This window comes from Curcuma longa, chromosome 19, assembly GCF_044706935.1.
Source record: "Curcuma longa cultivar G26 ecotype Majalengka, Jawa Barat chromosome 19, ITB_CL_G26_1.1, whole genome shotgun sequence".
NCBI lineage: Eukaryota > Viridiplantae > Streptophyta > Magnoliopsida > Zingiberales > Zingiberaceae > Curcuma > Curcuma longa.
The window spans coordinates 5,924,335-5,941,730 of record NC_133879.1 but is presented as its reverse complement, the minus strand read 5'-3'; the positions used below and the strand labels follow the sequence as shown (position 1 = coordinate 5,941,730).

The window sequence follows — 17,396 nt, the reverse complement described above, 5'->3', positions numbered from 1 at the left end:
TTTCAAATAAAGCATTAAGGAGATCAGAATGACTTTAAAGATGGCACATCCAGTGACAATCCTGCTTAAGAAATTAAAGTCTAACCTAACCTGCTATTGGTTATTTTGGTTGGTTTCTAGCCTAACCTGCTTAACAAATTAAAGTCTTCTTTGAACAGATTCCTGGTTTTTTGGTTTCTAATTAAAAACAACTTAGTATGTTCATAGAAATCAACAAATCCTGGTTTTTTGGTTGGTGTCTAGTCTACTACAGCTTGCTTAGAAAATTACGAATTCTAATTTTCTATGAACAGATTGTTTTTTTATTTTATAATTGAGTTTCCTAAACCAATACGGAAGTTGCTTACCTGCTGCTAACAGCTTGCTATGGCTTGAAAGGTAGCAGCTGCTGTTGCTTGACTGGGGAATGAGATCCGGCGCAGAGGGGCAGAGGGCACCAAGAACCCAGCGACGGAGAAGGCAGCAGCCAGCAGAACAACCACTCGACCAGCGACGAGCCGACGACGAACGGCGGAGCGAGGAGGATGAGAGATGGGAACGACGAAGTGAGGCGCAGGCGTATGGGAGTCAAGCTGTGGTCGGAGGATGAGAGATTGAGAGGGAAGGAAACGACGAAGTGAGGCGCAAGGGTATGGGAGGCAAGCTGCGGTCGGAGGATGAGAGATTGAGAATGAGAGGGAAGGGAACGACAACGTCGGCAAGCAGCACTGCAGCAAGCTGCGGTCGGCGGAATGGACAAGGGCAAATAGCGATTAGCGAGAATAGCGATCTGCGCTGCGGACTGCGATTCATGAAGTCGGCGGAAACTGGAAAGGGGCAAAGGGCAAGCTGCGGACACCATTAGATCTAGGTTTTTTTTTAAGCACCGTTGGATTTAGCTTTAAAATTTTTTATTATTTTTTTTTCAGGCCCGCGGGCCAACCCGAGCCCGCCACGGGTTGGCCCGCCTGAACCCGCGGCCCGCTTGGGTTGATCCGTTTAGACCCGCCTGATGATGGGTTGATAAATTTCCAACCCAACCCGCTTAAATTTGTTGGCGGGGCGGGCTAACCCGACGGGCCCAACCCAAATTGAAGCTCACTCTTGTGGAGATAAAGCAAGCGATGGAAGGCGACCGGCTCCAAGGGTATTTGATACAGACGGAAGATAATAACAGCGCTGGTGACTAAACCGAAGGAGTTGGGAGCCAGTTGGGAAAGAGATATCTGGAAATATTGCGACAACTCCTGGAAATACTGGGGGAGGGGAAATCGCAACCCACCCTGCATCTGACTCTCGAAGAAGGTCACGAATCCTGCGGGCGGGTTGTTTGGCCGTTCCTCTGGCAGCGGAACTCGCAACTCGTGATCTAAGGGAACGCCGTATGTCTCTCGGAGATGTCCCAATGTTGTTTTTTTTTTGATGAAGGTACAAATATATATCATCAAAATAGCACAGGTGTACAAAGTGAAACCAATGACGCTATCTCATATCATGTCTGACGAACTGTCTCTGAATAAGTGTCATGGCCATACATGTAAGTGCTCTCATGTGTACCAACAATATCAAAGTCACTCATACTCTGTCTATCTATCTATCATGCAGGTGTCTCAGTCGTAGCAGCCAAATATATCTCACAACCATCATATCACACGGGCCACTCCTGCGTAGCCAGATCAGCGTCTCGTCAACCATCTACATCTCATCAGGCTCCTATCATAGCCGCTAGCACCTCACTAGTACCAGCTCAGCAGCATCACATCTCCAGCATCAGCTCAGCAACAACCACCTGCCATGTCCACCAGCACATCTCCAGCATCATCCACCAGCACATCTCCAGCGTCAGCTCAGCAGCAATCTCGTGCCTCCGTCATGCCCAAGATGTCATGTAGCATGTCCTCCACCAGCTATCCACGGATTTGATGTGCCTTTACCGTAGCCGTGCCTACAGGCTAGATGAGCCAAATCTGGTGGACTCATTCACCCTCAAAAGGCTTTTTGGCAAAGCCTCAGCCATCAACGGATTTGGTGTGTCTTTACCGTAGCCGTTACTACGGACTAGATGAGTCATTATGGTGGACTCATTCACCCTCGCAGGCTTTTTGGCAAAGCCTCAGCCATCAACGGATTTGGTGTGTCTTTATCGTAGCCGTTATTACGAACTAGATGAGTCATTCTGGTGGACTCATTCACCCTCGCAGGCTTTTAGGCAAAGCCTCAGCCATCAACGGATTTGAGATTGTCTTTACCACGAGTCGTTTGCTGTGGACTAGATGGAAAATGTGTGGTGGATCATGTGCTGTGGACTAGATGTCCCAATGTTGTTGCCATTACAGAAGATTGCTCCTGATCGAACCACCTGTCAGTGGGTGTCGCCTCAGCCATTGCTAGGGCAGCAAGGAGAAGGGAGATGAAGCAGTGCAGAAACAGCTCGCGGTAGACAGGAGGGTCAAAGTTAAAAGAAGCTTGCGACGCACGACACATTTGTTCTAACTAGGGCTAATCAAGAGCCGTCAGATCATGATCATGCCTGCAGAATTAGAAACGTCCACCGCCGGATCTCTCTACCACAATCTGTCCAGTTAGTCGGACTACGCCTCCTTCGACTAGACTTGAGGGGGATGCTTATGATGCGGGGAGTCAAGGAAGATGACGTGGTCTCCCTTGAAAGCTTTGCCAGGTCAAGGTCTAAGCCACGGCGGCGAGCCCTCTCGGTGAACCCTCTCGGCAGGAGAGACTCCCGTCGCGGCGAACCCTCTCGTCTCGGCAGGAAAGATTCCCCTCTCGGTGGACTCTCTCGTCTCGGCAGGAGAGACTCCCCTCTTGGTGAACCCTCTCGTCTTGGCAAGAGACTCCCGTCTCGGCGGACTCTCTTGTCTTGGCAAAAGAGACTCCCGTCTCGGCGGAGAGACTCCTCTCGGCGAACCCTCGTCTCGACAGGAGAGACTCTCGTCTCGGTGAACCCCTTCTCATCTCGGCAGGAGAGACTCCCGTCTCGGCAAACCCTCTCGTCTCGGCAGGAGAGACTCCCGTCCCGACAAGTCCTCCCCCTTGGTAAGGGAGAGTGCTCAACTAGCTCCCTGGCGCCGGGCGTCGACGCCGAGGAGCCTCCCTTTCAAAGAGTTTTGTCATGTCTCTGTCACCTCCGCCTATAAACCCGGCCACTCCGCCTCTATTAGGATAGACCTTAACCCTAACCCTGATCTTCTGACACCGACCACCGTCGCCACCGCTGAAAGAGGAAGGGGCTCAGTCTGCTGTTCAGATGCAACTACTTCTGGCGCCAGTCCTTGTTACTCCGCCGCATTAATGGTGCTTTCCACGCATTAATGACGCTCTCCGTCCTTATACGTGGCTTCCTCCTTTAACCTCGTGGTTTGCACGCATTACCATAAAGAAGATACGGGAAATCAGACTCGGGTTTCCCCTATGAGCTTCCCCTATGCATATAGCTTAGAATAGAGGGGACAAAAGGAAGGTTCTTCTGGTGATCGTGTGTGGGCCCGAGGTGCATAACAGTCGTCTTCCCGTACGGAACCCAAAGGTTGGTTATAAAAGGAGTAATTCATCGCCATGCAGGAGGTCAGTGTCAGAAGAACTCTCTTACTTCTACTCTGACTGCTTTTTACTTTTCCCGATCGGAACCCTAACTTGAGCGTCGAAGTGGCTTCGCCGGGATCCCCCGGGGCGCCATTCTAACCTCCATTGCGAAGTGCGTTTCAGGGCTCTCTTGATCGAAGGCATCCAAGGCGCCCTTAGTCCAATTAGATTATGGAATCGCTTGTGTCAGACGGTTCGTTGACTGGTGGCTTAACCTTCTATGGTATTTGGCCGGAACAGGACCTAAACCTAACAACTTTTACAAAAAAATATATCATCATATTCTAATTTGTAGAAGATTCAGAATTATCTTTATTTTCTAAAAAAAAGAAAGATGACATCAATGGGAAGGTTTATCTTCATTAACAACAATTTATCAAAAGTTAGATTTTGCAATTTTTTAAAATCGTGTACCAAACTTTATATTTTACCAAAGGTCATACTTCGGTCTTAAAATACCCTTTTTGCCCATTGTAGACCAAAATTAAAATAAACTAAAATCAACATAATTATTTCATCAAACCTTTTTATCCAAAAGTCATTAATGGCTTTAAAAATATCAAATTTATGTAAAATTAATATTGCTCACTCCTAATGACCTCCTTAATTTATCTATATATATTTTTAAAAAAAAGCATTTAAAGTCTATCAAAGAGTTCTAACTAAAAATCTCTGATTTTAAAGAACTTTGATTTGTCTTATATTCCTGTCGTTACACTCTTAGTTGTCATCTAAATTTATCTATATTTTTATTTTCAAATTTTAAACCTTAATACAAATAAAAAATCTAAAAATTATAAAAGAATACTAATAAAAATTAAAGATATATATACTTTTTTATTTTTTTAATAGATAATTATAAAAAAAGGAAAAATAAAACAAACTAATAAAAAATATAAAAGCAAAAAAAAAAATCACCTTAGAACTATTTTAGTCAAAGCTGCTCCAAAATTGAGTTGCTTTGACCAAAACAACTTTAAATAGCTCCAAAGAGAAAGATTAAGTAGTTTGATTCAATATGTTCCTTTCCCTCCATTGAGTTTCACCATACCATAAAACTTGACTTACAATATCTATCAGTTCAGAGACTCTTGTTCAAAAATTTAATTTGCTTTACTTTTGATATAATGTTATATCTAGCATACACACCTCTAAGCCACTCTAGGCTAATGCTATATATGAACATATGAGATTGACAATCAAAGCACACTGACTCTCCTCTCATAAAGAAATTAACACAAATACGAGATTAAATAGTATCATCAATTAGATCTGTAGAGATGATATAATAGAAGTTGACAGAGTGGTTCAGTTTGCAGCGCCAACACCACATAGGCATCAGCCATGCATATAACTTATTTTGAGATACTGGAAGAAATATACACAACCTAGTCACACATTTACTCTATAGTTACTAGCATATCATAGGTTACATACCACGGATCGACTGGATTACCTAGAGGATGCAAATAGAGTCTACACATTCTGTGGGATAGAGGAAGAAACCCAAGAGCTTTTTTTTTCAGATGCTCATTAGTGCACCAGTTCTAGAGCTAGATCAGTGATTGGTTACAGATGACTTGGGAGATGACTACCTATAGAAGGATGCTTCGAGTCTTTATGCATCACTATCGAGGCACCAGTATGTTGATGTAGGCCCAACACCTTACCATGCTCGCCATGATTCATCATGTATGACAAGCAAGGAATCATAGCAAGTTTGAGGGAGGGAGATTTGATGTAGAGCTCCTATTTGGGAAGGTACAACTCATGTATATAGAACCCTAGATATTTACTCAAATTTGATTGGGGGTGTAATCAAACTGATCCAAGCTGAATAGTAAGAGTCTCGAGCTTGAGCTCGAGCTTAGTTCATTTTCTCTAAGCGCGAGCTCGCCTCGAGTTTGATTCGAGCTTTAATTCTTATACTTGAGCTCAGCTCGTAATGAAATTAAATAGTTCATGAATAACTCGAGCTCGATTCAAAAATAGCTCGTTTAAAAGTTAAATGAGTTTAGTTCAAGCTCAGTTCAAAAATAACTCATTTAAAAGTTAAAACGAACTTAGTTCGAGCTCAACTGATTAATATATAATATTTATAATTTATTTAATATATATATATATATATATGATATATATATATATATATATAAATGAGTCTCTTAACAAATATGTTTGCGAGTCTCTTAATGAACACGTTCATGAGCCTTTAAACAAACATGTTCGTGAGCTCACGAACCAAATACTATTAAGCTCGAGCTTAGCTCGATAATGTTTTCGAGTTCAAAATCAGGGTCGAGCTTGACTCGTTAACTTAATCGAATGAACTCGAATAAACTTTTTTTTGAATCCAAACTCAAATAGCTCGTAAGTATCTTGGCTCATTTACGCCCCTAGATTTGATACTCTATTAGACTTGAGTTCATATCCTAGGTAAAAAAAATCTTACATGCTTCAGATGTAGGGTGATATCATATATCAACTTTATAGTCTTGACAGTTTTGATTTTAACTTAGTGCTACTTTCAACATTGTTTGGCTTTTGGTGATTATATATAGGATTTAGGATGTTAGATTTTGGTAGCTGTATTTAGGATTTTGGGCACCAACTTAGACTAGATACTATATCAGTCATGAGCAATTATCCCAAGTCTCATCTCTCTTTTGACATTTTTTTCATTGAGTCTTTGCAGAGCCCCCACGTCATGTGGGCTCACACGGTTGTAATGCAAACTAAGTCTCATACATTCACTTTAACATTTTGGCATAGCATGTAGACTAGAGTTAGTACTCAATGCAAACTTAGTTTTGTAGATAGGACCCTAGATGGCCACTTAAATCGACAACTTCATCTAATATGAGGGGCTATCTGAGGTCATATTATATTTTTTTATGTCTCATGAGTAAGATCGTTGAGAGTGCTAGAGGGGGTAGTGAATAGTACTTTCGTAGCGTTTTCAAATTTTATAAATTGCTTATAAATCTTTGGGATCAGAAGAAGTATAAAAAATGTAGCGGAATAATGAAAGATGCAAAGAAACAACACACTGATATTTACTTGGTTCACAGCCACAGACTGCTACTCCAAGGCCCATGATCAAATGACTATTTTTGACGAGTAATCAACTATATAACTCCCCTCTTATGAAAGGGAGTTAGCGAATACAAAATGTAGGATCGGTAACAACGATACCGTCCTTATAAAATGAAGTACAAAACTAAAGTTACCGAAGAAGTAAATATGTCGACTTCTTGTGCAGCTCTTCAGCGTTACGATGACATTCTTAGATGATGCTTCGCATGTAGATGGTCATCGCTTGTCTGTATAATGATGCTCTGAGGGGTCTCCCTCGAGACTCTTTTATTAGGCTTTCCAAGCGCCTAGAAGCCTTTCCATGCATCTCCATGTTATTCGTCAATCCATTATCGGCGCTGCTGACTTCAGAACTTTCAGGCGCCTGTATTCCTTTCTGAGCGCCTTTATACTGACGTGGAGGCTTCCGGATGAGCTTTCAGACTCTACAACGCCTTTATCTGGATTGGAGTGCCTGAAAGCTGAGGTGTCCCCGACCACCACCACCTCACTACTTCGCTAGCCCTATTCTGATGACATCCGATTGCCTGAAAGTAATTCAGGCGCTAGAGTCCGATCACCTGGATCGAGATAGAGGTTGCCAAACACAAAGTTTCAGCTCCTCCCTTCCTGCATTATAAGTTAGCTATAACCTCCTTGTGCATGAGTCGATATGGGTCCACATACATCGATATGTATAAGGGCTAAATTATCATTCTCTCATTCACCTTTTTTTTAAAAGATAAATGTAGTCATCTTGCCTTTTAAGTATAAAAATCATGTATTAAATGAATCCAATTTAAATGTATCCAGAATTCTACACTTATATAACTTGGACATGCATTTCATACTTATATGGCTAAGGCACTCCAACCTGTAACGCCCGTCCTTACCGTATCAGAGCCTTGACGGACGTTACAGTTTTTTTTTCTTTCATTCAAAAATCTAAAATTTGCAGCGGAAAACATTTTGACATAATAGAAATTTCATATGTGATAAATAAACATCATAAAAGCATGCATGTACTGTCTAGATTTAATAAGGTCCTACTATCAACCACATAGCATCATAAGTCTTAAATCAACAGTAAATAATACAATCATCCAGCATGCAATAATTAAAGTTTCATATTTCGTCGGTTATGGCACCACCACACACATCTTTATTTTAGCCTTGTCCTGCTGCTTCCCATTGCCTAACGACCTTGATTTGGTTCTGCAACATAAGAAAGAAGAGACTGTAAGCACAAGGCTTAGTAAGCTCCTTTCCTACTCACCAAAAACCAATCGTTAATCCGAGCATACAATTATAACATGTTAAAAGCAAAGCATAATCATAGAAGCACATCATTTCATAAGCATTAAGCACATGTAAATTCCTTAACTTAACATTGACATCATATGCATAATAATCATGAACATGCCTTTGAAAACTTATTACATAATAGATGAAAATAATCATTCTTATCATTCTTTAGGGATCCCTGGCTTGTACCCATTCATTTCTTGCGCGCCATTCCAAATAGTACGAGGTTGCAAGTCTCGACTACTCGGTTACTAGGTCTTCTGTCTTTCGACCTAGGGCCGTTCTCTAGGTGGCCATCCCTTTGGACCCCTTTCGGGTTCCGGTACAAGCCCTTCATTAAAATAATTTAATGCATATGCTTTTACTTTCTTTTATCATTATAGGAGAACATTCATTCCATTAACATCTTTCGAGCATCTTACATGGTCTAGCCAACTTTGTAGCTTCAAACCTTAGGTTAGGCTTACCCACCTGATGCCCCATGTCTTGTTTAATGTTTCTCCCGTTCTTGAAATCATTTACTAAAGTTGGAACACTTCCTAAGGCCCTTGTTAGTCAGATGGCCGAACCCTACATGGCTGGAAACCATGACTTAGGTTCAACCACTTGATACCTTAAGACTTGTTTGAGGTTCTCTAACTTTAGCGACCATTCGTTAGGGTTAGAACATTACTTGAACCTAAGCCCCTTGTTTAGCCAGGTTGGCCGAACCCTAGTTAAGTCATGCGTCCCTTGTTGGGTTTAGATTTAATCGCATGAGTCCCTAAACCCTGATAGGAGTTTCTTTCATAGTCCTTGTCAACCATTGGTTAAGTTAGATCGTAACCTAACTTTTGGATACATTATGAATAGCGGTCATTTCTGGAGGTAACTCAAGCTCATAAGCCACCTTCCCAACCCTATTCAGAATTTTATATGGTCCCACATATCGCGGACTTAACTTCCCTTTCTTTCCGAATCGCATAATCCCTTTCATAGGAGCTACTCGGAGAAAAACTAGGTCTCCGACATTGAACTCCAAAGGCCTCCGTCGTTTATCAGCATAATTCTTCTGACGACTTTGGGCAGTCTCTATACGTTGGCGGATATTCTGTATCGCCTGAGTGGTATCATGTATGAAATCCGTCTGAATTCCCATTTCTTTCTTTTCACCACTTTCGAACCAACAGACAGGAGATCTGCATTTCCTTCCATACAAGGCTTCATAAGGTGCCATGCCGATAGTAGCTTGATTGCTATTGTTATAAGCGAATTCCGCTAAACATAAGTATCGACTCCAGCTTCCTTTGAAATCCAAGGCACAAGCGAATTATGCTAGAAGATGTTGACATGACTTAGGGTTTTATGGTTTAAGGTAACGCCATGGTTTCATGACCACAAGGTCCGGCCAACTTGAAATGTTAGGGTTATAAATCATGTTGTAACCCAAAAATGCTTAAAATGATAAGTGATGATATAGTATGCTTTACGGGGGTGGTATTTGGTTGAATTTAAATCATGAATTTTGCACCTTTAAGTTTCGGCCAGCTTTGGTATCCAAGGGTTAGGTTATGATTTAACTTAACTAAGGGTTGCAAAGGTTATGAAAGAAACTCTTATCAGGGTTTAGGGACCCATGTGATTAAATCTAAACCAAACAAGGGACTCATGATTTAACTAGGGTTCGGCCAACCTGGCTAAACAAGAGGCTTAAGTTCAAGTAATGTTCTAACCCTAACGAATGGTTTTTAAAGTTAGAGAACCTTAAACAAGTCTTAAGGTATCAAGTGGTTGAGCCTAAGTCATGGTTTCAAGCCATGTAGGGTTCGGCTAAACCATGTAGGAAACTCAAGTGATGATTTAAATCTAGTTGATAGGTTTAAATGACATCGGATGGTTTCCTATAATGATAAAAGAAAAAGGAAAGCATATGCATTAATTTATTTTAATGAATGGCTTGTACCGGAGCCCGAAAGGGGTCCAAGGGATGGCCACCTAGAGAACGGCCCTAGGTCGAAAGGCAGAAGACCTAGTAACCGAATAGTCGAGACTTGCAACCTCGTACTATTTGGAATGGCGCGCAAGAAATGAATGGGTACAAGCCGGGGATCCCAAAGAATGATAAGAATGATTATTTTCATCTATTATGTAATAAGTTTTCAAAGGCATGTTCATGATTATTATGCATATGATGTCAATGTTAAGTTAAGGAATTTACATGTGCTTAATGTTTATGAAATGATGTGCTTCTATGATTATGCTTTGCTTTTAACATGTTATAATTGTATGCTCGGATTAACGATTGGTTTTTGGTGAGTAGGAAAGGAGCTTACTAAGCCTTGTGCTTACAGTCTCTTCTTTCTTATGTTGCAGAACCAAATCAAGGTCGTTAGGCAATGGGAGGCAGCAGGACAAGGCTAAAATAAAGATGTGTGTGGTGGTGCCATAACCGACGAAATATGAAACTTTAATTATTGCATGCTGGATGATTGTATTAATTACTGTTGATTTAAGACTTATATGCTATGTGGTTGATAGTAGGACCTTATTAAGTCTAGACAGTACATGCATGCTTTCGATGTTTATTTATCACATATGAAATTTCTGTCATGTTCAAAATGTTTTCCGCTGCAAGTTTTAGATTTTTCGTATGTGATATTACTATGTATGTATGAATGAAAGAAAAAAAAAACCCCGTAGCGTCCGTCAAGGCTCTGACACGGTAAGGACGGGCGTTACATACCAGTTGCATCATACTAGCCTTAATGTCCCCTGAACTACAAAAGCAACATGAGTACATGGATGCTTATATGATTGTTTACCATCATTATGAGCTTTTGGATGTGCAAGCTAGATCTGAAAGGTTGGAGATCACTAAGCTTCTCTTTCGCTCAAAGATGCAGGAGGGGTCATATACGATGTAGTTTGTACTAAAGATGAACAACTTCATTGAGTGGTTGGGATCACTTGGATTTATCATTGATCATGAGTTAAGTATTGATTTAATTCTACATAGTTTGCCTAACAACTATTCATAGTTTGTGATAAACTATGAGATGAACTTTCTTAAATCCACGATTCCAAAGTTGATCAACATGCTCAAGACAGTGGAGCCATCTGTTAAGAAAGAACAGAAAGTTATGATATTGATTGATACTTCAAAGAAAGGTTCTAAGAAGAGGAAATTAAAAGATCAAGTTAAGGGAAAGAAAAAGGCTATAAAAGAAGAATCAATATTAAAATGAGTGTGTCACCATTGTAGCAAGGTGGAACACTGGCAAAGAATGTGCAAGATTTATCTTAAGTCCGTGAAGAAGGTATCCAGTTCCCCATCTCCTTCAAGCATGCTCGCAAAGATGATCAATTAACATCCTACAGTGGCATTGTCACCTTGGCCATATAAGTATGAAATGCATGTCCAAGTTATATAAGTGTAGAATTCTGGATACATTTAAATTGGATTCATTTGATACATACAATTCATACTTAAAAGGCAAGATGACTAAGTTATCTTTTTAAAAAAAAGGTGAATGAGAGAATGATAATTTAGCCCTTATACATATCGATGTATGTGGACCCATATCGACTCATGCACAAGGAGGTTATAACTAACTTATAATGCAGGAAAGGAGGAGCTGAAACTTTATGTTTCGGGCACCTTTTGTTGGGTCTAAAAGGATATCTGTATCTCCACAATGACATGATATTGTTCAATTTAGGCCTAAACCCTCATGGCTTTGCTCTTGGGCTCTCCCCAAAAGGCCTCATGCCAATTGAGATACTTTTCATCCCTTTAAACCCATGATCTTTCCCATGTGTTTTATATGTGGGACTATGTTTGCACCCTTGCAACCCAACAATCCCCCCTCAAACAAAGGACCACTGGAAGCTCCTCTACCATTTCTCATGGTCCGGCTGCCATTTCTCATGGTCCGGCTGCCATGTCCCTCATGGTCCGGCTACCATGTCCCTCATGGTCCGACTGCCATTTCTCATGGTCCGGCTGTCATGTCCCTCATGGTCCGAGCCTCCCCTACTTCCTTTGTTTAAGGTTCAACCCACTTGGTTAGATTCGGATCATGGCTCATCCGGCGGTTAGTCCGGTGAAGAGCGGCCTCGCTCTGATACCAATTGTTGGGTCCAAAAGGATGTCTGTATCTCCACAATGACATGATATTATCCACTTTGGGCCTAAGCCCTCATGGTTTTGTTCTTGGGTTCTCCCCAAAAGGCCTCATGCCAATGGAGATACTTTTCATCCCTTTAAACCCATGATCTTTCCTATGTGTTTTAGATGTGAGACTATGTTTGCACCCTTGCAACCCAACACCTTTATCTCGATCCAAGTGATCGGACTCTAGCGCCTGAATTACTTTCAGGCAATCGGATGTCATCAGAATAGGGCTAGCGAAGTAGTGAGGTGGTGGTGGTCAGGACACCTCAGCTTTCAGGCACTCCAATCCAGATAAAGCGTTGTAGAGTCTAAAGTTCATCCGGAACCTCCACGTCAGTATAAAGGCGCTCAGAAAGGAATACAGGCGCCTGAAAGTTCTGAGTCAGCAGCGTCGATAATGGATTGACGAATAACATGGAGATGCATGGAAAGGCTTCTAGGCGCTTCGAAAGTCTAATAAAAGAGTCTCGAGGGAGACCCCTCAGAGCATCATTATACAGACAAGCGATGACCATCTGCATGCGAAGCATCATCTAAGAATGTCGTCGTAACGCTGAAGAGCTGCACAAGAAGTCGACATATTTACTTCTTCGGTAACTTTAGTTTTGTACTTCATTTTATAAGGACGGTATCGTTGTTACCGATCCTACATTTTGTATTCGCTAACTCCCTTTCATAAGAGGGGAGTTATATAGTTGATTACTCGTCAAAAATAGTCATTTGATCATGGGCCTTGGAGTAGCATTCTGTGGCTGTGAACCAAGTAAATATCAGTGTGTTGTTTCTTTGCATCTTTCATTATTCCGCTACATTTTATACTTCTCTGATCCCAAAGATTTATAAGCAATTTATAAAATTTGAAAACGCTACGAAAGTACTATTCACTACCCCCTCTAGCACTCTCAACGATCTTACTCATGAGACATAAAAAAATATAATATGACCTCAGATAGCCCCTCATATTAGATGAAGTTGTCGATTTAAGTGGCCATCTAGGGTCCTATCTACAAAACTAAGTTTGCATTGAGTACTAACTCTAGTCTACATGCTATGCCAAAATGTTAAAGTGAATGTATGAGACTTAGTTTGCATGACAACCGTGTGAGCCCACATGACGTGGGGGCTCTGCAAAGACTCAATGAAAAAAAATGTCAAAAGAGAGATGAGACTTGGGATAATTGCTCATGACTGATATAGTATCTAGTCTAAGTTGGTGCCCAAAATCCTAAATACAGCTACCAAAATCTAACATCCTAAATCCTATATATAATCACCAAAAGCCAAACAATGTTGAAAGTAGCACTAAGTTAAAATCAAAACTGTCAAGACTATAAAGTTGATATATGATATCACCCTACATCTGAAGCATGTAAGATTTTTTTTACCTAGGATATGAACTCAAGTCTAATAGAGTATCAAATCTAGGGGCGTAAATGAGCCAAGATACTTACGAGCTATTTGAGTTTGGATTCAAAAAAAAGTTTATTCAAGTTCATTCGATTAAGTTAACGAGTCAAGCTCGAGCCTGATTTTGAACTCGAAAACATTATCGAGCTAAGCTTAAGCTTAATAGTATTTGGTTCGTGAGCTCACGAACATGTTTATTTAAAGGCTCATGAACGTGTTCATTAAGAGACTCGCAAACATATTTGTTAAGAGACTTGTTTATCATATTATATATATATATATTAAATAAATTATAAATATTATATATTAATCAGTTGAGCTCGAACTAAGTTCATTTAACTTTTAAATGAGTTATTTTTGAACTGAGCTTGAACTAAACTCATTTAACTTTTAAACGAGCCATTTTTGAATCGAGCTCGAGTTATTCATGAACTATTTAATTTCATTACGAGCTGAGCTCAAGTATAAGAATTAAAGCTCGAATCAAACTCGAGGCGAGCTCGCGCTTAGAGAAAATGAACTGAGCTCGAGCTCAAGCTCGAGACTCTTACTATTCAGCTTGGATCGGTTCGATTACACCCCCAATCAAATTTGAGTAAATATCTAGGGTTCTATATACATGAGTTTGTACCTTCCCAAATAGGAGCTCTACATCAAGTCTCCCTCCCTCAAACTTGCTATGATTCCTTGCTTGTCATACATGATGAATCATGGCGGGCATGGTAAGGTGTTGGGCCTACATCAACATACTGGTGCCTCGATAGTGATGCGTAAAGACTCGAAGCATCCTTCTATAGGTTTTCATCTCCCAAGTCATCTGTAACCAATCACTGATCTAGCTCTAGAACTGGTGCACTAATGAGCATCTGAAAAAAAAATGCTCTTGGATTTCTTCCTCTATCCCACAGAATGTCTAGATTCTATTTGCATCCTCTAGGTAATCTAGTCGATCCGTGGTATGTAACCTATGATATGCTAGTAACTATAGAGTAAATGTGTGACTAGGTTGTGTATATTTCTTCCATACCATCTCTGCCCATGGTTTCTAGGCTCCAGTATCTCAAAATAAGTTATATGCATGACTGATGCATATGTGGTGTTGGTACTGCAAACTGAACCACTCTGTCAACTTCTATTATATCATCTCTACAGATCTAATTGATGATACTATTTGATCTCGTATTTGTGTTAATTTCTTTATGAGAGGAGAGTCAGTGTGCTTTGATTGTCAATCTCATATGTTCATATATAGCATTAGCCTAGAGTGGCTGAGAGGTGTGTATGCTAGATATAACATTATATAAAAAGTAAAGCAAATTAAATTTTTGAACAAGAGTCTCTGAACTGATAGATATTGTAAGTCAAGTTTTATGGTATGGTGAAACTCAATGGAGGGAAAGGAACATATTGAATCAAACTACTTAATCTTTCTCTTTGGAGCTATTTAAAGTTGTTTTGGTCAAAGCAACTCAATTTTGGAGCAGCTTTGACTAAAATAGTTCTAAGGTGATTTTTTTTTGCTTTTATATTTTTTATTAGTTTGTTTTATTTTTCCTTTTTTTATAATTATCTATTAAAAAAATAAAAAAGTATATATCTTTAATTTTTATTAGTATTCTTTTATAATTTTTATATTTTTTATTTGTATTAAGGTTTAAAATTTGAAAATAAAAATCTAGATAAATTTAGATGATGTAACTACAGGAATATAAGACAAATTGAAGTTCTTTAAAATCAGAGATTTTTAATTAGAACTCTTTGATAGACTTTAAATGCTTTTTTTAAAAATATATATACATAAATTAAGGAGGTCATTAGGAGTAAGCAATATTAATTTTACATAAATTTGATATTTTTAAAGCCATTAATGACTTTTGGATAAAAAGGTTTGATGAAATAATTATGTTGATTTTAGTTTATTTTAATTTTGGTCTACAATGGGCAAAAAGGGTATTTTAAGATAGAAGTATGACCTTTGGTAAAATATAAAGTTTGGTACACGATTTTACAAATTTGCAAAATCTAACTTTTGATAAATTGTTGTTAATAAAGATAAACCTTCCCATTGATGTCATCTTTCTTTTTTTTTAGAAAATGAAAGATAATTCTGAATCTTCTACAAATTAAAATATGATGATATATTTTTTTGAAAAAGTTGTTAGGCATTGGGTCCTGTTCCGGCCAAATGCTGTAGAGGGTCAAGCCATCAGTCAACGAACTGTCTGACGTAAACGATTCCACAATCAAGTTGGACTAAGGGCGCCTCGAATACCTTCGGTCAAAGAGAGTCCTGAACACACTTCGCAGAGGAGGTTAGAATGGCACCTCGGGGGATCCCTGGTAAGCCACTTCGGACGCTCAAAGTGAGGGTTCCAGCCGGGAAAAGTAAAAGAGTAGAAATAAGAGAGTTCTTCCAACACTGACCTCCTGCATGGCGATAAGTTACTCCTTTTATAACCAACCTTTGGGTTCCGTACGGGAAGACGGCTGTTATGCACCTCGGACCCCACACACGATCACCAGAAGAACCTTCCTTTTGTCCCCTCTATTCTGAGCTATATGCATAGGGGAAGCTCATAGGGGAAACCCGAGCTCGATTTCCCATATCTTCTTTATGGTAATGCGTGCAAATCATGAGGTTAGAGGAGGAAGCCACGTATAAGGACAGTCTAGAATAATGCGGCGGAGTAATAAGGACTAGCGCTAGAAAGCAGTTGCGTCTGAACAGCAGAATAGCCCATCTCTTTCAGTGGTGGCGACCGTGGTCGGTGTCAGAAGATCAGGGTTAGGGTTAAGGTCTTATCCTGATAGAGGCGGAGTGGCCGGGTTTATAGGCGGAGGTGACAGAGACAGGACGGAACTCTTTGGAAAGGGAGGCTCCTCGGCGTCGACGCCCGGCGCCAGGGAGCTAGTTGAGCATTCTCCCTTACCAAGGGGGAGGACTTGGTCGGAACAGGAGTCTCTCCTGCCGAGACGAGAGCTCACTGTAGACGGGAGTCTCCTTCTGCTGAGATGAGAAAGGGTCTAGTTGTGTGGGGGAGATGGGAGTGTTCTAAAGTGCTTAATCCTAGAAGTCAGAGAAAGGGATCGACTGTGACACTGATTGGTGAAACGATCCTAGGACTTCGGACTCCTCAGAGAATGGATTAATTGACTTGGATCCTTTCCTCAATAACTGTTCAATTGTAGGAATGTTAACCAATTTATCCAATTCAACCTCGTCAGGTATCCTCGAATTAAATCATTGGTGTTCTTACGTCACTCGTTATTGGTTCGAAATGGTTCTAGAAGCCCGGTTCAAGGCATGCCCGTGTCACTCAGGCGCCCCGGAATACTAAAAGAACCCTATCCCCTGTCACAGGATATCTTTTTACGGATCTCTCCCCAATAACGAATGACCGCTAACTATCCCTCATAGGAATTTAACTACGCATTAGGAAACCCCTCGGAACTCGCCCGGTTCAAGGCATTCCCCCTGTCACAGAGCGCCCCGGTGTACGGCCTAATGATTCCCCAATACATAATAAATCCCTACCCTCATGGATTCACACACACACAATCTGATTTATCCTACATCCTAGAATATAGGGAATCTACTCCATAATGTGAAATCTACATCTCAATCTAAGGATAAAACGAAGAAATGCAGGAAACGAGACTTACTTCCTTCGGACTGGAACTCGGCGCAGACGGGATCTAGGGTTACTGGAGCAGTCGGATCGGTGATGGGTCGTCGAATCTTGCTCCAAAATAGGCGTCGACGGCTCTAGAATAGCTCCGATGGCTCTCCAAGGTCCCCCCCTTCTAGGCTCTCAACAAGGACCTATTTATAGTGCAGGTCACGAATGCAGCACGCCCCCGTGCACACGGCCGTCTGGGA

The 17,396-nt window shown here is 40.7% G+C and overlaps 1 protein-coding gene across 1 annotated transcript in view; it reads right to left on the bottom strand.

Moving 5' to 3' along the window:
• Positions 1-1,735: 1,735 nt before the first annotated feature.
• LOC141812470 (two-component response regulator-like PRR73) overlaps positions 1,736-17,396 on the bottom strand; it is a 21,634-nt gene continuing 5,973 nt past the window's right edge. The window contains 1 exon segment of the mRNA XM_074700462.1: positions 1,736-1,768. Within this exon segment, the coding sequence (XP_074556563.1) occupies positions 1,736-1,768 (33 nt within the window).